At 44.8% G+C, this 23993-nt stretch overlaps 1 protein-coding gene and 1 long non-coding RNA gene across 5 annotated transcripts in view; one reads left to right on the forward strand and one right to left on the reverse strand.

Moving 5' to 3' along the window:
* Positions 1-3519: 3519 nt before the first annotated feature.
* ctbp1 (C-terminal binding protein 1) lies at positions 3520-21194 on the forward strand. 2 transcript variants are annotated; one of them, XM_081611934.1, is made up of 11 exons: positions 3520-3852; positions 10243-10397; positions 10729-10873; positions 12822-12925; positions 13286-13388; positions 13855-13979; positions 14192-14281; positions 14373-14503; positions 15578-15705; positions 15807-15918; positions 16927-21194. In XM_081611934.1, exons 1-11 carry the CDS (start codon positions 3813-3815, stop codon positions 17120-17122), a joined length of 1329 nt encoding a protein of 442 aa, XP_081468060.1. In that variant the 5' UTR covers positions 3520-3812; the 3' UTR covers positions 17123-21194. The 2 variants fall into 2 exon arrangements, with proteins under 2 accessions (XP_081468060.1, XP_081468062.1); XM_081611936.1 differs by lacking the exon at positions 3520-3852 and adding an exon at positions 4505-4638.
* Positions 21195-21999: 805 nt separating this feature from the next.
* Positions 22000-23993, reverse strand: part of LOC145553207 (uncharacterized) — a 43109-nt gene continuing 41115 nt past the window's right edge. For all 3 annotated transcript variants that reach the window (XR_014089492.1, XR_014089493.1, XR_014089494.1), the window contains one exon: positions 22000-22195. This is a non-coding gene — a long non-coding RNA (uncharacterized LOC145553207). The remainder of the gene's footprint in view (positions 22196-23993) is intronic.

The raw sequence follows: 23993 nt of genomic DNA on the forward strand, positions 1-23993 counted from the left end.
TTTATACAATGTCATCACTTTCCTGTTTATGGTAGCAACACTCTTCGGTGTGGAAGCCGTTTCTGGTGATTGAAAGAAACTTCAGGGAGGCTTGGAGATGTACGAACATGTTTGAACATTTCACTCAGGTTGAGGGAGAGAAGAAGATTTTTAGCAACTAACAGGAAGGCTGAATGTTTTACGGTTAAGTTTGATCAGTTTGAACTTTTCCCTTTTTTCTTTGAAGTTGAGCCTTGAATGTTAATAGACACAAACCCAAGTCAAAAGGGCCATAAATTAGTCTTTCTTTTGAAATAGTTGTAGAATTTATGGCATTTATTAATAATTAATTATCACTCAATGCATGAATGGTAAATAATTATTATTTGTTAACAAATAAGTTAACAAAAACAGAATTAACTCATCAATTACATGGATTTTAGGCAGTAAAATGCAATAACTTAGCAAAACGTGGTAAGACCTGAAATGGGAATATTTTCTTATTTAAAAAGGTTTGAATTGTTTATTTGCATATTTTAATGTATTTCTAATATTGCCTGAAAAAGGGTTAAATGAAAAATATCCAGACTGCACCATATTAAAAATCCAACTAATCAATTAATCAATCTATTAATAAAATAATCATTAGTTGGAATTTGAATTAAAATGACGAAATTAATATTTTTCTTTTTGTTTCTGCTGATTGAAACATATTAATCAGCAATGTTTGCTCTAATTCATATATATATTGAATATTTGTCACATTTTTCACTTTCTCTTCACTGCATGAGCAAGAAAATGGAAGAAAAGGGACAAAACGTCCCAGAGTGAAATCTCCCTCTGTGACATGAATCCTGCTCCTCTTCATCTCCATCCGGAGGATCCGCCTGCGCCTGCAGCGCGGTCGCTCCATCGCCTGCGCCTGCAGCGCGGTCGCTCCATCGCCTGCGCCTGCAGCGCGGTCGCTCCATCGCCTGCGCCTGCAGCGCGGTCGCTCCATCGCCTGCGCCTGCAGCGCGGTCGCTCCATCGCCTGCGCCTGCAGCGGTCGCTCCATTGCCTGCAGCGCGGTCGTTAGACATGCTGCAGTGGAGATGGAGGAAGAAGAGGAGAGAGGATCAGACGGGGAGGGAGGGGAACTTCAACTGGCTCTTAAAAACCTAAAAAAATTATAAAGAAACTGGTGAAGATTTCAGGTTTTAGCTATTTTTTCAGGTTTTACATGTATTTTTCTTATTAGGATGGAAATTATGTGCAAATATCAACATCCACTGTATGAACGTATGAAAATGTTGCAATTGTCTTATTTTGAAGCTGCAGTTTGTCCCCTGTGGGGTCGGGAGGAGCTGCTGCCTCGTCACCTGGACAGGTCACCTGGACAGGTCTCCAGTCTGTTGCAGGGCGACACAGAGACAGACAGGACAAACACACACACACACACACACACACACACACACACACACACACACACACAGAGAGACCAATGAACCTGACAGTCATGTTTTTGGACTGTGGGAGGAAACCGGAGTACCTGGAGAAAACCCACCATGCACAGGGAGAACATGGAGACTCCATGCAGAAAGACCGGGAATCGAACCCAGAACCTTCTTGCTCTACCATTCCTCAGTCTGTAACGTATGTAAGGAATATTCTTGATAAATTTGTTAAAATGGCCACCATGTCGTTGTGGCTTATTTTAACAGATAATCTGTTAAATATTGATCTGCTCCACCTCTTCCAGAGCAGCTATTGCTGTCTGAAGAAATGCCCGACCAAAAACAACCAATCAGAGCCAGGAGGAGGAGCGGCTTAGTGCTGTCAATCAACATAATGTTGATTGACAGCACTGTAAATGACTTACAGTTACAGAAAAACTGTTTATCTGCCATCTTCAGTGGCTATGTGAACTAGCCTTAACATTCACAACATGCTATGCTAGCTGCAGTCATAAGAGGCTGTGATTGACAGCGCTAAGTCCCGCCTCCTGGCTTCAAATGGCTGTTTCTAGACAGCACTGGAGAAGGCAGTGACATACTGCAGCTTTAAAACCTAAAAATAGAAATAAAACATGTTCTCTTCAAAAATGACAACAGATTTCCCACAGTAGATATTTATCACAGAGGATTTTTCAGCTAGCCGTGTGAAGAAACTCCCTGGATGCGGCTCAGAATCATGATGTAAGAGATTCTGACAGACTCTGTCTCGTAGGCAAAGAAGCCCATCTGTAGCGCTCTGTGTCAGAGTGTGTGTGTGTGTGTGTGTTGTTTTAGCTACAGGGAAGAAACCGGCTGCAGCTAAACTTTATTCAGCTTTGCTAAAAACAGACACAGGAAGAACGAAGCAGCATGTTGGAGATGTAAAAACTTTTCCACCATGTTGACTTTTCCTTCAAGTAACAGCAGCTTAACGAGCTGCATGGCGTCACTGACTGATTATTCAATATGCTAGTTTATGCCACATATGTGTTTAGTAGTTTAGAGTTAGCTTCTGCTAATTATTTTGTGTTACCATCTGTTAGTTTTTAATGTTTAGCAGTTTGAAATGAGTTTCCACTGATGTCTTTGTGTTTATTGTTAGCTACCGCTACCTCTGTGGGGTCAGGAGGTGCTGCTGGCTCTCCACCGAACATTTCGGGCGAGAGGCGGGGTCACCTGGACAGGTCGCCATGCACACCATGCCTAGGGACCAATCGACCTGACAGTCATGTTTCTGGACTGTGGGAGGAAACCGGAGTACCCGGAGAAAACCCACCATGCACAGGGAGAACATGGAGACTCCATGCAGAAAGACCGGGGCCGGGAATCGAACCCAGAACCTTCTTGCTGCAAGGCAACAGCTCTACCCACTGTGCCACTGTGCAGCCCCCTAAACACATTAATGTGCGTTAATTATTTTATACTAATACAGTAGCTCATGCTAATTATTATGTTTAATGTTAGCTTCTGCTAAAGTTTCATGTGTTCAGCATCTTGTTGAGCAAATCAGCGAATCTAAATTTTGGTTATCTGTGCCCAACTGCAGTTTTAATAACACATATGATAAACACTGGCTGATTTTTTCACTTATTTACCAATGTTATGAGTAAAATAATCTTTTTAAATCAATCACAGGAATTATTTACTAAAAACAAACTTCTTCATCTTCCTGGAAAGTTTCTTGTAAGTTATTAGAAAAATAGAGAAAACTGAACTATTTGCAGTGGAAATCAGGCTAAAACATTTTTTAATGATTTTGTGTTTTTACAGTGCAGTGAATATTGTGTATTAAATATTACTTTCTGACTGGATCTTCACAGTTAGTCGTTTCTTTAACAGCTAATATCAGCAGAACCGGTTTTTCCTCTTCGTCGTCGTCTTCTTGCATAACTCGACTTTTTTTTCCTCCTTGTCGGTTTTCAGGAAACAAAAGATGAATTTTGGCCAACGTCAGCTCCTCCCCTCACACACACACACACACACACACACACACACACACACACACACACACACACACACACACACTGTGACTTCCCCCACCGTCTCCTTCACTCTCCCGCCTTCCCGTTCCCATGAATGCAGCACTTCCTAAACTCTTCACGTTTCTTCTCCTCTTCTTCTTCTGCATGTGAGACGGAGGGACGATTCTCTGTAGCAGGAAGGAAGGAAAGGAGGAAGGAAGGGGTGGGAGGCAAGGAGGGAGGGGTGAGAGAGCGGCGGCGAAGGGAGGGGAGAGAGAAAAAGGGGGAGCACATGTGTATGCTTGTCACTGAGGGTCTGGGAGGACGGAGGGAGGCCGCCATATGCTGACTGGATTCCTGTTCCTGTGTGCAGAGCGCTGGCCGGCCGGGAACACGCCATGGGAAGCTCTCATCTCCTCAACAAAGGCATGCCTCTAGGTAAACACGCTGCTTTTATCCGGCTCTGTGTGTGAATATTATTCTACCTTCAGGCTCCCCTCCCCCTTCGCTCTCTTCCCCTCTTCTTCTGTCTCCTCCTCCTCACAAGTCTTCCTCACACTATTATCTATTTTATCGCTCAGAAGGGGAACCGTTGGCCTTCTCTCTGAAGCAGCGTGTGTGTGTGTGTGTGTGTGTGTGTTAGGGGAAAATCTCGACTCAAACACCTCGACAAAAATAGCTCTCTCTCTCCCTCTCTTCTTCGAGGGCGAGCAAGGACATGACACATATTTCCCTCTCGTTGTGCGTTTTTCATGGAGCGTACTCACTCACTCACTCACTCACTCACTCACTCACACACACAAGCACACACAGTCGTACGCTACTATCCAACAGGGGACATTCCATTGACTTCCATTCATTTCTACAGCCTAACCCTAACCCTTTTCCTAACCCTAACCATCACATACCTAACCCTTTTCCTAACCCTAACCAAAAGTCAATTCACACCTTAGTCCTAACTGCAACCCCTGACCCTAAAACAGGGTCATTTCCAAGAGGGGACCTACAAAATGTCCCCTCTTCAACGGTGAGTCCCCTGTTGGTCAGTGTAAAATGACACGCATGTCCCCTGTTGGATAGTTACACATGAACACACACACACACACACACACACGAGTGTGTGCACGTGAGCGGCGCTGGTGTGTGGACGTGTTTACACACGAGTGAGGGATGCACCTTGTGATGGTGGCTGGAAAAGACGATTCTAGAAATCCTTGGATCAAGGTAGGGCTGCTGGGGAGGAAGAGGAGGAGGAAGATGAAGAGGAAAAAGGCTTTTAGTTTGAAAAGAATGAGAAGAGCTTTTATCAGAGATCAGAGTCACATCTTCTGACTGGAGAAGTTCTGATGTGGTTCTAATGGAAGTCATGGATGGATGGATGATGGATGGATGGATGGATGGATGGATGGATGGATGGATGGATGGATGGATGGATGGATGGATGGATGGATGGTTGGTTGGTTGGTTGGTTGGTTGGTTGGTTGGTTGGTTGGTTGGTTGGTTGGATGGATGTTTGGTTGATGGATGGATGGATGGATGGATGGATGGATGGATGGATGGATGGTTGGTTGGTTGGTTGGTTGGTTGGTTGGATGGATGTTTGGTTGATGGATGGATGGATGGATGGATGGATGTTCAATGGTTTGATGGTTGGTTGGTTGGATGTTGGATGATTTTTTGGTTGGATGATTGATTGGTTGGATGGTTGGTTGGTTGGATGGTTGATTGGTTGGTTGGATGGATAATGGATGGTTGGTTGGTTGGTTGGTTGGTTGGTTGGATGGATGGATAATGGTTGGTTGGTTGGTTGGATGGATAATGGATGGTTGGTTGGATGGTTGATTGGTTGGTTGGATGGATAATGGATGGATGGTTGGTTGGTTGGTTGGTTGGTTGGTTGGTTGGTTGGTTGGTTGGTTGGATGGTTGGTTGGATGGTTGATTGGATGGTTGATTGGTTGGATGGTTGGTTGGATGGTTGGTTGGTTGGATGGTTGATTGGTTGGATGGTTGGTTGGATGGTTGGTTGGATGGTTGATTGGTTGGATGGTTGGTTGGATGGTTGGTTGGATGGTTGGTTGGATGGTTGATTGGTTGGATGGTTGGTTGGATGGTTGATTGGTTGGATGGTTGGTTGGATGGTTGGTTGGATGGTTGGTTGGATGGTTGATTGGTTGGATGGTTGGTTGGATGGTTGATTGGTTGGATGGTTGATTGGTTGGATGGTTGGTTGGATGGTTGGTTGGTTGGATGGCTAATTAGATCAAATCTGTAAATTTATATTTTCCATAATCTTTAGTTTATCCAAACTCAAAAACTTTCATCAAATTCCAGAGTTTTCCAGGCTTTTCCAGGGTTTTCCATAGATTGTGTGCATGCTAACCTTAGAAACCCAGTAACCGTGGTTACCGTGGTTACCGTAGAGCGATGCTGGCCTGTTGGATGACATGTTCAGTCAGAAGTGGTTTCCTGAAACAGGAATATCGCCGTCTGCTGAGACGGAAACGTTTCTCATTCCCACTGCAGACAGATTACCTGAGTCTGAGCCGCTGCTGATTTACACCAGGTGAGTCAGAGGAAGCAGGTAAATAATCAGTTAGCAGGAAAACCTTCATTTATGACATAACCACCGTTTTAAAACGGATTATTTCCATGGATGATTGTAATATAAACCTTCAGTTAAATGACGAACACGCTGCACTTTTTACTTTTACTACGGTAATATTATCTACGTTTACTGAAAAGTAACTTCTCTGGATCCTGGATGAAGAATAAACAAGTTTTAATGAAAATTATATGAGACACAGATTTATGTTGAAGTGAGACCTCCTGTTTCTACACCAGCTGTGCTCTGCCAGTAGTTTAAACACTGAAAGTACTCGACTCTATCTTAAACTATTAACCTTTTCATATATTTATATGATTAGTTACATAAATACATTAGTGAACATTTCTCACATTAACTCCAGTTCCATGTATTTGTTTTTATCTCAATCTGAATTAGTAGTTTTGTGTTTGACTCCTCTGGTCTTTATTAATAAACTAAAAACGCTCCTTTGTATGTAGAAGTGAGTATGTGTACTAAACGGTACGCATCGGTCAGTACGGGTTTTGACTGGACAGTAGGAAGATCACAGTTTAGCCGTTTTAAAAGCAGATCCACACCTTCTGATTCATGAAGCTACAGACTCACTGAGCTGCTTCTCCTTCACAGCGTTTCTGTTTTAGGGTAATAAAAACTTCTCCGATTTCTAAAGACATGTTGCAGCAAGACATCACACCCCCGGCTTCCTGCTGCAGGGCAAAACTGCTAGCCGATGATAGCTAGCATTGGTTTTAGCTATTAAGCTGTCAATATAATGCCTGCGATGTTAAAAGATAGAAATAAAAAGGGATGCAGTGCTTTGCTACAAATGATCAACACATCATCTACTAGATAACCAGGTCAGGAAAAGGTTTTAATATAAAACGGTGAAGGTGACGGCTCTATGTCAGCTATGCTAGCTTGACTATTACAACCTTAACATGTAGATGTGCTGCAGAATTTGGTGTTTCAATTCATCCATCCATCCATTTTCTTTCACCCTTGTCCCTCAGTGGGGTCAGGAGGTGCTGCTGCCTCTCCAGCTAACGTTCCGGGCGAGAGGCGGGGTCACCTGGACAGGTCGCCAGTCTGTCGCAGGGCAACACAGAGACACACAGGACACACAACCATGCACACACACACTCACACCTAGGGACAATTTAGACAGACCAATTAACCTGACAGTCATATTTTTGGACTGTGGGAGGAAACCGGAGTACCCGGAGAAAACCCACGCATGCACAGGGAGAACATGGAGACTCCATGCAGAAAGACCCCAGGCCGGGAATCGAACCCAGAACCTTCTTGCTGCAAGGCAACAGCTCTACCAACTGCGCCACTGTGCAGCCGTGTTTCAATTCAGTAAAAAAAAAACAAAAAAAAAAACAGCAACCCACACGCCAACTCTGACAGATCATCAGTAGAGCGGGTTTTCAAATTAGCTAATCAACCACCGCCGTGTTAGCTTAGCTAACAGCAGCAGGAGCTAATCCACAACAGCGGCCACTTATTAACAGACGCAAAATAAACATCAAGCCTAAAAACTGTAGCGGACTGAGTTTCTGTTCTTTGTGTGGGAAATGTGTGTGTTTGTTGTTGAATCCTGATTTGTTAGCGGAGCTGTTGTCAGTCGGTTGCTATGGCAACGGGTCTGTGTGTAGCGTAGCCAAAAAAAGAGTGAGGAAAAAAGAAGATAATACGAGAAGTTTTGAGTTATTCTTTGGTGATTTTTCTGGTTTTATTTTTCCTATTAAAGATGCAGCTATTAAATTAATAATACCTTCATCTCCAGGTTTCGTTTAGTTAATGGCTGAAGCAGCGCGGCTCCAGATGGCAAATAACAGAATCGTCTTGTTACGCTCCAGCGTTGTGAGCATGTCCAAAATTTATGCAACGGCTAGCTCGATTTGTCTATGTGTCTGTTTAAAGTCTAGTGGGCCACATAAGAACTTAAGGCGGCCCGGGTTTGGCCCCCGGGCCTTGAGTTTGACACATGGCTTTAGAGGTGGAGGGCTGCAGAGGCGTGTGAAGCGGAGCCGGTCCTCCAAGGTCATCTCACCCGGCGCTGGAATGACAGTTATTTCCTCCCTCAGAAATGCCTGGAATCCAGATCCAGAGTTTCCAGCAAACCGCGGAGCTCAAACTGGGCCTCCTGCTGGTTCCGGTCGCTCCCAGCCTGGTTCTGGTTCTGCAGAAATCTGCAGCTTAAACCAGTTCTGCAACACAGAGCAGGGAGCTGAGCTCGATACACGTTGGGAAAAGAAAATGCGTTTGCCAACAGATCCGGACCAAAACCCGGTTCTGTGATTAAAGTCCGGTTCTGCTGCAAACGGAGCCGAGAAATGCAGAAGGAAGTCCGACCAGCGGCGTTAAAAATAACCCCTAAGATGAGAGAAGGTCTTGAAAACCCGCCGGGTTGAAAACGTGATTTCACTGTGAACAACTTTTATTTAAGGAGTTACTGATCGGTTGTTGGTAAGTTACTGTTTCAGGTCTACAGAGATATTTGCAACAGAGACTAGACAGAAATACTTTCCGTTTCTCAGTCACCGTCGGACGACGGCGTATTTGGGTCATGATTTTAAAAAAGGAACAGTAAATAACATTTTCTATAATGGAAAAGTCAGAGATTGTAATGTGTTTTATGGAAAGTTTCTGGGATTAATCTCAGAAATTTCTGTTTCTTTTTCGCAAATTTTCAACATTTCAAACTCAGAAATTTCCTAAAAAAATTCCAGAAACTTTCCGATAGTAATCTCAAAATTCTATATATTTTTTAGCAAATTTTTCGACATTTGAAACTCAGAAATTTCTTCTTTTTTCTAGCAAATTCTCAAAAATTCTTTCTTTTCTGGTGAAAATGTACTTTATTATCAGAGCCTCCTGCAACGCTGTCTTACCGTCGCCGCGTCTCTTTATGCGACGTCCAAATCCCACAATGCATTCTGGCTCCGACGCTAATGAAACTTTCTGGGCTGTTCGTGACTCCGAGCGGCTCCGGATCCCGTCTGGAGCCTCTGGAGCCTCCAGGGAGCGAAGTGACAGAAGGAGTCGCTCGTGTCAGGCTGCATGTCAGAGACGAGATGGGGAAAACCTGCTGAGTCAGCGGAAAACCTGCTGAGTCAGCAGAAACGGTTCTATCTGGAGGGAAACCAGGAAATGTTCCTGGAGAAACTCGTCTCTCTGCCAGCAGGACCTTATTAATGAAACCTCAGATGTAAAAGTGACGGGAGGTCTCACTCCTGCCTGATTACTGACCCAATAGGTTCTGATTTCTGATCAGCTAGAGATCAATACTTCAGAAAATATCCACATCCTGGTTTTTTTCTGCTTTGTTGCTTTAATAAATTCATCTTTAATTTATTGCTGAGCAGGAAAAATAACTTTTTATGGATATTATTGCCCCTAAGCACTTTCAACTTTCTGCTTTTGGTTCAAGGTTCAAACACAAAATCTTACCAAGTATTTCTGTTTAGATTTAATGCAAATATTTTTACACTTGAATTAAGACAAAACTCACTTACAACCTTTCAGAAAGTCAAAATTTAAAACTCAGAAACTTGCCAGAAAAAATAAAAAAGGACATTTTTGGATTAGTTTCAGACATTTTCTGTAAAGATTCAAAAGTTGAAAAATTTTGACTTTTGAAAATGTGAAATTTCCAAGATTTTTCTAAAAAATAACAAAAATTAGAGATTAATCTAAAAGTATCTACATTTTGATTACTTTTGTCTCAATACGACTGTGAGTGATGGAAAGTTTCTCTAAACTCGTTTCTGGCACAAATATTTTATTCCACTTGAAATAAGATAAAACTAACAAGCAACTTTTCTGCGAGGCATAAAAGATCGATTTCAGTGAATGATTCCTCAAATTTGATGAAAAAGTTCCAGTGATGAGTGAAATAGTCCAGATTTTTCCCTTATTATTAGCCAGGTGAAAGGGGCGTTTGGTGCATTCAGACTCATCCTCATCAGGCTTTGTTGTAAGTTAGTTTTATTTTATTTCAAGTGTGCTGAGACATTTGCAGTACAAACTATAAACTGAAATCCTTGGGAAGGTTTTGTGTTTTTGCAGAGTAACCTGGAGTTTTTTGGGAGCAGTGATGGCTGTAGAGTCGACCAGCTGCTGGGAGGAAGGATCTGTGGTTACGCTCCTTTGTGCACCCCGGATGCAGAAATGTTTGAGTGATCGCAGTTAAACACCTCCTGAGTGATCCGCCTTCTTCTTTCCTTTTGTTTTCAGGCATCAGGCCTCCCATCATGAACGGGCCGATGCACCCGCGCCCCCTGGTGGCGCTGCTGGACGGCAGAGACTGCACCGTGGAGATGCCCATCCTGAAGGACGTCGCAACCGTGGCGTTCTGCGACGCCCAGTCCACACAGGAAATCCATGAGAAGGTAACGTCCACACGCTGACGATGCAGCTTTAGAAAAGTCTCCATGGATATTTTGGTTCCTGGGCAAAATTTGATTCTCACTGCTTACCAGTTGGTGGCGATAATGCTCCATTAAGCTCTTGGACAACCTCCATTAGACAAAAGACAAAGAGAAACCAGTGTGACACTGTCTCCCTAGCAACAAGGTCAAACACACCTAGCAACGGGGTCAGCATTAGAAGAATAAGTCTGCTTTGAATGTAGAAAATAATCTGTTGATTTTGCCGCAGCTGCTGCTCTTTTCTCTGATTTAGGTTGAATTTTCAAGACGGATGCTGGTTCTGTGTGTGCAGGTGCTAAACGAAGCCGTGGGGGCGTTGATGTACCACACCATCACCCTGATGAGGGAAGACCTGGAAAAGTTCAAGGCGCTGCGCATCATCGTTCGCATCGGCAGCGGCTACGACAACATAGACATCAAATCCGCCGGGGAGCTCGGTACAAACCACAAACACCCTCAACTAGTCACAAACACCCTCAACTAGCCATAAACACTGTCAACTAGCCACAAACACCCTCAACTAGCCATAAACACCCTCAACTAGCCATAAACACCCTCAACTAGCCACAAACACCCTCAACTAGCCACAAACACCCTCAACTAGCCATAAACACTGTCAACTAGCCACAAACACCCTCAACTAGCCATAAACACTGTCAACTAGCCATAAACACCCTCAACTAGCCACAAACACCCTCAACTAGCCATAAACACCCTCAACTAGCCACAAACACCCTCAACTAGCCATAAACACCCTCAACTAGCCATAAACACTGTCAACTAGCCACAAACACCCTCAACTAGCCACAAACACCCTCAACTAGCCATAAACACCCTCAACTAGCCACAAACACCCTCAACTAGCCATAAACACTGTCAACTAGCCATAAGCACCCTCAACTAGCCATAAACACTGTCAACTAGCCACAAACACCCTCAACTAGCCACAAACACCCTCAACTAGCCACAAACACCCTCAACTAGCCACAAACACCCTCAACTAGCCACAAACACCCTCAACTAGCCATAAACACTGTCAACTAGCCACAAACACCCTCAACTAGCCACAAACACCCTCAACTAGCCACAAACACCCTCAACTAGCCACAAACACCCTCAACTAGCCATAAACACTGTCAACTAGCCATAAGCACCCTCAACTAGCCATAAACACTGTCAACTAGCCACAAACACCCTCAACTAGCCACAAACACCCTCAACTAGCCACAAACACCCTCAACTAGCCACAAACACCCTCAACTAGCCACAAACACCCTCAACTAGCCATAAACACTGTCAACTAGCCACAAACACCCTCAACTAGCCACAAACACCCTCAACTAGCCACAAACACCCTCAACTAGCCATAAACACTGTCAACTAGCCATAAGCACCCTCAACTAGCCATAAACACTGTCAACTAGCCACAAACACCCTCAACTAGCCACAAACACCCTCAACTAGCCACAAACACCCTCAACTAGCCATAAACACCCTCAACTAGCCACAAACACCCTCAACTAGCCATAAACACCCTCAACTAGCCATAAACACTGTCAACTAGCCACAAACACCCTCAACTAGCCACAAACACCCTCAACTAGCCATAAACACCCTCAACTAGCCACAAACACCCTCAACTAGCCATAAGCACCCTCATCTAGCCATAACCACCCTCAACTAGCCATAAACACCCTCAACTAGCCACAAACACCCTCAACCAGTCACAAACGTCCTCAACTAGCCACAAGCACCCTCAACTAGCCACAGGATTGGCTTCGCTGACAGGCTAACTCCTTTTAGCACAACTTGGACCCAACACCAGTCTTTTTCAATCAGATGGTTTAGAAGCAGAAATTAAAACCCAGGGAGCCGAGAGAAGCGGCTTCGTCCTCCATCGATGCTGTCAGTGGATGCAGCTAGTGCGTCAGATTTATGGGCGCAACAGAAACACACGAATACCAAAGGTTCCAACTTGGGACTTTTGTGTAAAATAAATACTGCGTCTGTGATCCAAATTAAACGATTAAAATGCACAAACATATTACTTTTAATAAATGCCAATTAAAGTGTAATCTGTCCCAGCGTGATGATAAGAATGTCGTGATGTGTGAGGGACAGTCCACAGGGGGCAGGAAACAAGTCTAATACTAAGGAATAACCTGACCTAACAACATAGAAAGAAACTAGAATCACTAAGAAGGCCTGAACTAAAACAAACAGAAACAGGAAAGAGGAAAAACAGAATAACAAACTAACCTCCAAACAACCGAGGACTCACCAGAGGAGTCTGGCTGAAGCTCGTCTTCCTCCCAGCGGCTCCGTCACTCTGCAGACGTCAGCTGGCTCTCCTCCAGAAGCTCACCCTGCTCTCTGCTCCGGCAGGTATAGCCGTGTGCAACATGCCAGCAGCGTCGGTGGAGGAGACGGCAGACTCCACGCTGTGCCACGTCCTCACCCTGTACCGACGCACCACCTGGCTGCACCAGGTTTGTAGCTCCGCAGCCCAGACAGCAGGCAGGGAACCAACACTCACTGGGTTTGTTGGAGGTGTGCATCCGCTCACCGCCATCATTATTTACACTATAACTAACAAATAATCTCTGCCAACTGACATATAAGCAAAATTGAAACATTTCATTTTCTTTAGAATGTGGCTGTATTTGAAAGACGTTGATGTAAAGTGTAGAAGGTACAGTAAAATGATTTGTTCCTCAAATCATTGCTTAGACTCATGTGTTGTAGTCTGACAGGACTCAGCTTGTGGTGCAGAGTGAATTACAGCAGGATCACCGTGTGTCTGCGCTGTCCGCTCCGTTGAAGTGACGGTGCGTCTTCACTCCCGCCAGGCTCTCCGGGAAGGGACGCGGGTTCAGAGCGTGGAGCAGATCCGAGAGGTGGCGTCAGGCGCGGCCCGGATCAGAGGAGAGACGCTGGGACTCATTGGGCTCGGTGAGCGTCCAAACTGGTGTCACCAACTGGTCCACATCAGTTCAGGCCTTTTCATTTCGTACAGGACAACTAATCTGACCGAGCAGAAAGGCATCGTTGAAGGAAAGTCATGAGAAGTCAGATTAGTTTAAGATTCGGAGGAGAGCAAACTTTTTTACCTACATGCTAAAAAGCTTGTTGCTCAGCAAGACAATCCTGTATAAGACAGATACAATCTAGACCAGGGGTGGGAAACTCCAGGCCTCCAGGGCCGGACTCCTGCAACTTTTAGATGTGTCTCAATTTCAACACACTTGAGTCAAATAATGAGGTCGTTAGCAGGACTCTGGAGAACCTGGAGGAGATTCAGCTGTTGGATTCAAGTGTGTTGGACCAGGGAGACATCTAAGAGTTGCAGGACACTGGCCCTAAAGGACCAGGATTGCCCACCCCTGATCTAGACGTAACAAACCGGATGTGTTTGTAGGCCGGGTCGGCCAGGCCGTCGCCCTGCGAGCCAAGGCCTTCGGCTTCAACGTGATTTTCTACGACCCGTATTTGGCTGACGGTGTAGAAAGATCCCTGGGGCTCCAACGGGTCACCACCCTACAGGTAAACCCAGCCGGCCTTCATGTCTACCTTTCTGTGCCTTCGGATCAATTGAATAGAGGATTCCAGTCGATGAGATTAAACCTCATTTACACCTCTGGTCAGAAAGCTTTAGAAACATCTGAAGGGCCTGCAGGCAGCAGGTCCTGCAGCGGAAATGTTTCCATCTATTACTGAGTGACATTCTGACGGGGATTTATCGTCTTCCTCCTCAGGACCTTCTCTTCCACTCTGACTGTGTCTCTCTGCACTGCAGCCTCAACGAGCACAACCACCACCTGATCAACGACTTCACCATCAAACAGGTACGCAGAGCCCAGAGGCTGGCAAGGCCATCAAGGAAGCTCAGAAAGTCACATCAAGTCCGGGCTGAACGTGTGTGTGTGTGTGTTAAAGATGCGGCAGGGGGCGTTCCTGGTGAACACAGCCAGGGGGGGCCTGGTGGATGAGAAGGCTCTGGCTCAGGCTCTGAAGGAGGGCAGGATACGCGGGGCGGCTCTGGATGTCCATGAGACAGAACCTTTCAGGTATTTCTCTACTGAGCAAATGCTTCATCAAGTTGTAAGAGTTGTCATGAGCTTTGGGTCATGACCGAAAGAACGAGATCACGGGTACAAGCGGCCGAAATGGGTTTCCTCATCCGCAGGGTGGCTGGACTCTCCCTTAGAGAGAGAAGCTCGGTCATCCGGGAGGGACTCAGAGTAGAGCCGCTGCTCCTCCACGTCGAGAGGAGCCAGTTGAGGCTCGGGCATCTGGTCAGGATGCCTCCTGGACGCCTCCCTGGTGAGGAGTTCAGGTCCCACCGGGAGGAGGGGAGACCCAGGACACGCTGGAGGGACTATATCTCTAGGCTGGCCTGGGAACGCCTTGGGATTCCCCCGGAGGAGCTGGAAGAAGTGGCTGGGGAGAGGGAAGTCTGGGCCTCCCTTCTGAAGCTGCTGCCCCCGCGACCCGACCCCGGATAAGCGGAAGAAAATGGATGGATGGATGGATGGATGGATGGAAGTTGTAAGAGAACTGGCTTCGTTAGCATCAAACCTTTCTCCGGAAGATGTTTGGGTTTTCCATCTACCAACAGCAAACTGCAGTTGATGTCATCCAGATTCTGATGATCTTGATCCTTTGGTTGTTCTTGAATTTCCTGAACAATTTGAGGGTGACGGTTTGGGTCAGAGGTTTGGCGGTTCGAACAGAACCATGATCCAAAACAAACATCTAACCCGGATAACCACGGGCCACACTGAGCCGCCGGGCCAGCACCGAGACACCATCTGATTTCTGTAAACTGTAACGTTTCTGACCAGAAAGATGGCGGAAGCTCGTTGGTTTCTCTGAAACTTTAGGGACGTTTATCCAAATGTTAGAAGGGCCGAGTGTATGTAAAGTTTTGACCTTGTGTGGATTAGAGAAAACCCACAACAAATTGTTGCATTTAATTTTCGCATTAAAAGTCCCAGATCAGTTTCACACCTTATGCTGGGGACGGTTTTCTTTCTGTGTGAATCCCAGTTTGTCTTCTATGTTTGAGCTAAATAATAAAGTAACTGGACAGAGTGATTTCCTGCAGCTGATCTGAAGCGTACCGTTTGTTGCCGTGGCAGCTTCAGTCAGGGTCCACTGAAGGACGCTCCCAACCTGATCTGCACGCCGCACGCCGCCTGGTACAGCGAACAGGCGTCACTGGAGATGAGAGAAGAGGCGGCGAGGGAAATCCGGAGGGCTGTGACAGGTTGGTGAACAGTCAGTAACCAAAGGACACATTTTAGGAGTTCCCTTATCAGACAGACAAACACAGATTTGTTTTGCTGATCCTTATTTGTTCATTTTCAGGTCGGATCCCAGACAGTCTGAAGAATTGTGTGAATAAGGAGTTTCTCTCACCCAACAACCACTGGGCCGTCGACCCGGCTGCGGTCCACCCTGAGCTCAACGGCGCCTACAGGTAACCGGCCGGCGCTGTGGCTGTCAGGCTGAGTTATCGGCAAGAATTAGAGACGATCCAACATCTAGCTTATCAATACATGCAGCTGCAGTGCAACACAACTCAGTGTTTTTACACCTGATAGACCAGCAGACTCGGTTCGATAAGGAACCAAATTCGCCATATTTGTTCCACCTCCTGCTGCTGCCGTTCTTTTTCTCACTGCAGTCAAATGATCCAAACTAATTGGAAAACCTGTTCCCCTCCTGGCCTGTGGGGGCGCTGCACCAAGAACCACTGAAGGAAACGACACAAAAACCTCTGAAGACACAGAGAGCAACTTCCTTCTTCACCAGATGGAAACAAGATGGAGATTTTAGCAGTTGGAGGATTTATGTTTAGGCTAAAGACCAGGAGACATTTCTCCTGCTAGCGCTAGGCTAACATGTTAGCTTTGGTTGTATTTACCCAGAATGCCTTGTGCTGTAGTCCACTTCCTGCTTTTGGAGCGGTCTCTGGTCCGCTGGGCGTTCACATTAAAACCAAACCAGAGTTCACTTCAACCAAACCCAGCCTGAGGTTTGGAGGACCAGAGGTCAGAGGTCGATTAGCACTCACACCTCACCAACTGGACCGGAGCTTCCAGGCAATCGGACCAGAGTTGGGTTAAAGCGGACTGAACAGGGATGGTGTGAAAACACTCTTAGTACATATACGTGAAGTGGAAGGAAACAGACACATGGTTTCACAGTTTTTATAAATAAAAAGCAGAAAAATGTGGCCTGTGTTACTAAGACCTTCACAGGCAGTACAGACTCACATGCTGGACTTTTGCCATCCCATAATATCTCTGGCTGCATGTTTAAGGCGGCTGTCCTGTTGGAAGGTGAACCTCCAGCCTCAGGTTTTCTGATTCATCTCAATCTAAAGTTCTCCAAACAGATCAGCCGTTGCGTCCATCACCATCTGCGCTGGTCTGTCAGGTCTCTGTAAAACCCACTGAACAGTTTTGCCCCTCCTGCCCCTCAGGTACCCCGCCGGGGCTGTGAGCTTGCCGGCCGGCGGCCTCCCTCCGCCCGTCGAAGGCATCATCCCGAGCGCCGTGCCCATCACGCACACCCTCCCGCCCGCTGCCGCACACCCGCCCCACGCGCCGTCTCCCGGACAGAACACAGTGAAGCCACCAGAGGGCGACAGAGAGCAGCACCCCAGCGACCAGCTGTAGCCCCTCTGCACACGGTTCAGGTCACACCTGCCTCCCAACAGGCAGGTCTCCCTCCCAGCTGGAGCAGGACTGACGCTTTACTCAACAACCCAGAGAGTTCCTCTAAACCAACATCTGATCGTTGGTGCCTCAACAGAAAAAGTGGAAGCAATTTTAAATTGATTTGGGGGAAAAGAATCCAGAAAATCTTTAGAGGGTTTCATGTGTTCTGTGTCTTTTCCTTATGTGATGTGAAAGCAAAGTTATTGGGTTTGACATGAATGTAACCTGCCTGTGAACAGATTTTAGAACATGATGATATTTGTATTCCAGTCTTGACTGGTTTAAAAATACAATATCTCGTTTTCTTTTTATTTGTCCCTAAATTAGCAAGGCCCCAAAAACGAGGCAGCTTTTTTGCACACCATCTCAGGAACCTACGTTTCCTCAGTTGGTAATCTAGTTTTTTCTAACATTTTTCTTTTCTAAATAGTTTTTATGCCACTCAGTGCTTTTGTTTTTCTACCTGCTTGCCTTTCCGCGTCCCGCTGCGTTAGAAAAGAACAACTTTAGTGAGATATAAAGTTGATCTAATGCCTGTTTCTGTTGGCTTTGTTTCGGGAGCATGTCTCTTTGCTCTGGGATTGTGTAAATGTTCGAACCGGAGGCGAAATGGGAGGAACGTTTTAGGAGAGGTGGTGAAATGGTAAACAAGCTGGGACCCGTTGATTCTGATGTTTTCATTCATGGGCTGAGAGGCGACAGCCTGAGACTGATTAGAAACATGGTTTGTTTTTAATAATTCACCGATTCTGGCAGCAATTCTGCTCCTGTTCTGACCAGCATTATAACTTTGATGCAGGAATGACATTTTGTCAACCAGAGTGACCAACACTATGCTAGGCTACGTTCACACAGATGTGACCCAGTTCAGATCCTTTCACCCCAAAAAGTTCAATTTGTTCCACTTCCATATGTGGATCTAAATCTTTACTGCCATAAACACGGCGGCCATCTTTACTGCCGTAAACAGAGCCCCATGGCGGCCATCTTTACTGCTATAAACAAAGCGCCACGGCGGCCATCTTTACTGCCGTAATCAGAACACCACGGCGGCCATCTTTACTGCCGTCAACAGAGCGCCATGGCGACCATCTTTACTGCCGTAAACAAAGCGCCACGGCGGCCATCTTTACTGCCGTAAACAAAGCGCCACGGCGGCCATCTTTACTGCCGTAAACAAAGCGCCACGGTGGCCATCTTTACTGCTATAAACAAAGCGCCACGGCGGCCATCTTTACTGCCGTAATCAGAACACCACGGCGGCCATCTTTACTGCCGTCAACAGAGCGCCATGGCGGCCATCTTTACTGCCATAAACAAAGCCCCATGGCGGCCATCTTTACTGTCGTAAACAGAGCCTCATGGCGGCCATCTTTACTTCTGTAAACAGAGCGCCGCGGCGGCCATCTTTACTGCCGTAAACAAAGCCCCATGGCGGCCATCTTTACTGTCGTAAATAGAGCACCGTGGCGGCCATCTTTACTGTCGTAAGCAAAGCGCCACGGCGGCCATCTTTACTGCCGTAAACAAAGCCCCATGGCGGCCATCTTTACTGCCGTAAACAAAGCCCCATGGAGGCCATCTTTACTGTCGTAAACAGAGCCTCATGGCGGCCATCTTTACTTCTGTAAACAGAGCGCCGCGGCGGCCATCTTTACTGCCATAAACAGAGCACTACTGGGCGGCATCTATCTTCTTCGGCGCATTTGGATCATCATGTGCAAAAAGAGTCTAACTTTGGTCACTTTTAATTAGTAGTATGAATGCTCATGGAAAAAGAAAGTCGGATTTGCGCATCGAGACCTGCTGAGAGAACGTAGCTGTGGCGATCTGTGCAGGTCTCGTTTTTTATCCATGTTTTAGCCCTGAGGGTTTAACTCCATCACAAATCAAACTCTGAATCAGTTCCCCCACAGCAACACTTAGCTTAGCGTTAAATTTCACTACAAGCTAGTAATGCTAAGGGTAGGACACTCAGATGAAGGCGAGCGTTCTTCAAAAGAGAAAAACACAAAGTCAAAGCTGCAGCTGACAGTTTGGAGTCGACGCTCTTAACATTAGTAGATGTGAAACGTGCTGCTTTTTGCCATTTGGTTGACTTTATGCTCACAAACAACTCCTTTTCCAGCTTTCTGTCCAAGCTGCAGCATGAACAGCATTTTGTTTTCTCTCTTTAGCTTCCAGTTGGTTTTTCTCTTAAATCCTGAAGCAGAAAAAATAAAATCTGCCTTCCTGGCTCGTTTACGTCTTCACCCCACACCTAGCTTAGCATATTCGCCTTAAATAGTTTGGTTTTCTGTCTACAACGGAAAACAACATCATCCATATATGGAAGTGCTTCCTGTTTTACATAAAGGGGTAGGTGTGGTTTTTTTAAAATTACTTTTATACTTTTTACAAACAGAAAAGGCCAGTTGTGATTTATTTCACGTCTTTCATTTTGTATTCTCGGGTTTCCTGGCTCTAAACTATGACTCTTATGCACTTTAAGTTGATTCCTCCTGGTCCTGGGACGGTTACCGACAGTAAAAACGGTTGAACTTGGGTAAAGATGAGACTCGGATGATCTCTGAAGATTGTTTTAACGTCTCGAGAAGAAACGCCTCCCGCTTGCCACAAACAGACATGAGCACAGAGGAGCGGAGGCGTTTCCTGAGATTTCCCTTTAACATCAAGCCGGGCCTTCCCGTTGCTACCATTTTACCACCTGCTCTCTTCATGTGTACATACTGTGTTCTGCTTGCCTGTGTCAATGTGACTTGGTTGTTTCTGTGTCTAAAGCAGCGCCGGTAGGGGGGGGGGCAGTAAATTACCCAGCAGTCCTTTCTGCCCCCCCCCCTACCTGCAGCCGAGTAGTAAAAACAGTTTCCTGTTGCCTACCTGGTCTTCTTCATGGTGAGGCAGCGAGCGTCGCAGCCAGGGATGAACATTTCCACCGTGGAGCGTTTCAGCATCTTAGGGCGAAAAATGTTTGATTACAAGTCAAAATAATGTAAGAATCAAACATTATTTTATTCTTACATTACGACAGAAAGTAGAAATACGAGAATAAAGCCGCATGTCAGTCATAATGCGATAATGAAATCAATAAAATTATGAGACTAAAGTCATTATAATATGATAAAGGTGTAAAAATACAAGAATACAGTCATAATAATACAATAAAAAGTCACAATTCAAGAACAAAGTTGCACATCAAACATTCATAATATGGAAATAAAATAAACCTGCAACATTATGAGAACTGAAGTCGTAATAATACAACAAATAAAGACATAATAATACAAAATGTAATGTAATAAAGAAGTCAATAAAAAAAGGCATAATAGTTCGAGAATAAAGTATGAAAAATAAAAAGTGAGAAAAAGTTGTAATGAGAATAAACGTTATAATTTGAAAACAAAATTATAATAAAAGAAAAAAAGCCATATGAGATCAGCCATAAAACGTCACAATATTAGCAGAATAAATTAGTTATTTTACCTGAAAAAGGATTAAAAACAAGAGGAAAGTTGAGCATCTTGACGTTTATCAGTATTACAAATAAGGAGAAACTTTATTTTTAACGCATCAGCATTAAATTATTATCAGTGGCTGAACTGAGTTTCGAAGAAAGAGCCGCAGAATTTAATAACCATCAAAGTTTTGCTTTTTTCCCAAAACTTTCCATCTTTTTCTGGTATTTTTGTGTCTTTATTCTCATAATATTCCGACTTTATCCTCATAAATCTGAACAAAAAGATAAAAAACCTCCAGCAACGCGCCGCAGACTGAAGGTTCTGGGCTGACTCGGTTCTGGTTCTCGGTTCTGGTTCTTCTGACCTAAACTGCAAACAGTCCTGGTCCGAACCGACGGATCCCTGAAACGCCGTCCCTGGCGCAGCGCCCCCTGCTGCCGCCCTTCATGGTGACGTAGCAATATCACATATTAATCTATATTTACCGTAAATCTCATTATTTTTGGTCAAACGACGGAACTGTATGCATTTGTATGAATTATTTTAAAAGGAAATAAACTGTGGAAAGGTGACGCCTGGTTTCTGTTTCTGCGTTTAGCTCCTCAAATGAAGGGTTTTCATTTCTTTACTTTTAGAGGCTGAACTTTTCTGGAGCTCTACGGTTTGGATCAAATGTTCTGTCGCTAAATTAGAGCCAATAAACTGATTTGTGTCCAGATGGAGGAAACGGTTACCATGTTCAGAGGTTCATTTATGATTTATTCTCAAACTCTTCCAACCAAAACAAAAAAAGGAAACCGTTGGTGTCTTCTCCCCTTCACAATAAAAGCATTTATTCGGGTGTGTATCCGCCACAGGATCTGAATAAATACTTTCAGAACTGGCATTTTTTTAAAATAATTCAATGAAAATATGAATTTCTTTAGATAATATTTTATATTTTTGTGCATAGCAGAACCGAGTTGAATCATTTGAGGACTAATTCATTTAATAACGTTTAATTTTCAGTAATAAATCGTGATTAAAGGTCAACGTGTCCAGTTCCGTGTCTCCACCAGGGGGCGCCGTTCCTATGCAGACTGTAAACCGCGTCCAGCTTTACAGATAAAACCTGAGAAATTCTGATTATCGATCTTATAAACAACACGAAATAATTTAAAACATGTTAATAAGTGATCAGATTTTATGTTCTTATTAACAACATAATAAATGTAACAGATGATTTGACCTTCTATGCATTTAAAAGTTTATATTTTTTGTTTTGATGGTTTAAAAAGCAGGAAGTCGCTTTGAAACTCCAACCCAGCAGTAGAGGCCTGTGTTCAAACTTTAAGTTTTCAAATCACAACCAGAAATCAAAACATGAAGAAGTCAGAAAGTGTTTTATTTGTTTTAATCACTTGTTGTTTTTCAGTTTCATATCGAGAACAATAAATAAAAAAAATGACCATCAGACGGAAAAAGGCATTTATTAATCAGGCTGGAGGCGGTTTGGTGAATTTATGTCCAGATTTCCAGTTTATTTTACAGAAACTTCCTTTAAATGTGCGACAGACGGGAACATCGGACGTTTCTGCAGGGAGAAAAGATCGAAAGGAGGGAAAAAGTTGGTTATGGGCCGAGCCGTAAAGTAAGAAATAAAAGTATTACGTTAAATATTTATTTATCTTTTAAGATAAATATCTGCACTTTTATTAATTCAGTGATTCTTGAGAACAGGGACAAAATGGGTTTTAATTTTCCCGTAATTTTTTTCGTTATTTCTCAACCTGATGTATGCAGATATGACAAATAATGTTTTGTAAATGTAAAGATGCTGAGCTGCAGGCTCCCAGTTGCAACATTGTTTTTTTAATGGACCTGACCCAGAACGTTGTCATCACAATCTGACAAAAATAAATAAAAAATAATTTTTAATGACCCTATTACTGATATTTTTACTCATTTTACAGACAAATGCTTCTCAAGAAACAAAATAAATATTTAAAACAACAAAAAGTCCATCTGACGGAGTCGACACAGAACTGAAGGTGACAAACTAGAGAGTAAAATGAAAAACCTGATAAATGTGAAGTAACGCAATTTATGTAAAATACATTAAAATGAATTAATTGCACATTTAAGTGAGATTTGACAACAATTTCAGTGAAAGAGTCAGAAAAACTCTGACGGAGTTGACAAAAAGCCAAACTACCTCAATTATATGACGTTATTCTGAAGGAGGCCATATTGTAGCTCATCAGGTCCATTAAATCTTTACATTTTACCAAAATTAAGATTTTATTTCATAAAATTCCATCAAAGTTTGGTAAATTGTCAGTTATGGTGTTGACACATCATGGTTGTGACGAACAACTTAGGAATAAAAAGAAGAAAAAACTAAAGACTAACATAAGCTTCCCTCTCCAGCCTCTTCCAGGTCTTCCAGGAACCCCAAGGCGTTCCCAGGCCATAGAGAGACATCGTCCCTCCAGCGTGTCCTGGGTCTCCCCTCCTCCCGGTGGGACCTGAACTCCTCACCAGGGAGGCGTCCAGGAGGCATCCTGACCAGATGCCCGAGCCTCAACTGGCTCCTCTCGACGTGGAGGAGCAGCGGCTCTACTCTGAGTCCCTCCCGGATGACCGAGCTTCTCTCTCTAAGGGAGAGCCCAGCCACCCTGCGGAGGAGGAAACCCATTTCGGCCGCTTGTATCCGTGATCTCGTTCTTTCGGTCATGACCCAAAGCTCATGACCATAGATGAGGGTGGGAACGTAGATCGACCGGTAAATCGAGAGCTTCGCTTTGTGGCTCAGCTCTCTCTTCACCACGACGGACCGGTACAGCGCCCGCTTCACAGTAGACGCTGCCCCAATCCGCCTGTCGATCTCCCTTCTTCCCTCATTCGTGAACAAGATCCCCAGATACTTAAACTCCTCCGCTTGAGGCAGGACGACCCCCCTGACCCGAGTAGTTTTTATAAATCACCAGGAAAAACAGAAACATGGCAGCTGATAACCTGCTGACTCAGGTTTAAATCCGTTTTGTTGTCACCTGCGATCAGCTTTAGGTGACATTATTCTGCAGGAATCCGTCACATTAAACCACAAGGTGTGCAGAAAAGTGAGACCTGGCGGAGCTGCGTCAGCGTGAGAACGCTGGTCAGAAGACGTGTTGCTCCGCCGCTGGGCAGCAGAACGGCGCCACGATTTCAGCTCCGCCCTCACTGTGCTGCCGACTCTTCCTCCCTCTGACTGCTCTTCATCCTCCCTGCTCAAACAGCTGATCGTCACCAGCTGACCTGCGTTGACCACTGCTTCTGCCTTCAGAAGAGTCTCTGACCTCCTGCTGAGCCCGGACCGTTCCGCCTCTCTGGCTGGTGGATATTTGTCT

The sequence above is a fragment of the Poecilia reticulata genome, chromosome 10 (assembly GCF_904066995.2).
Source record: "Poecilia reticulata chromosome 10, P_reticulata-male-v2, whole genome shotgun sequence".
In the NCBI taxonomy this organism is placed as follows: Eukaryota; Metazoa; Chordata; class Actinopteri; order Cyprinodontiformes; family Poeciliidae; genus Poecilia; species Poecilia reticulata.

Coding starts and splice junctions, on each gene's coding strand:
- ctbp1 (XM_081611934.1), top strand. CDS start 3,813: ATGGGAAGCTCTCATCTCCTCAACAAAGGCATGCCTCTAG. Junction 10,398..10,728: donor CACAGGAAATCCATGAGAAG/GTAACGTCCACA, acceptor CTGTGTGTGCAG/GTGCTAAACGAAGCCGTGGG. Junction 10,874..12,821: donor CAAATCCGCCGGGGAGCTCG/GTACAAACCACA, acceptor CTGCTCCGGCAG/GTATAGCCGTGTGCAACATG.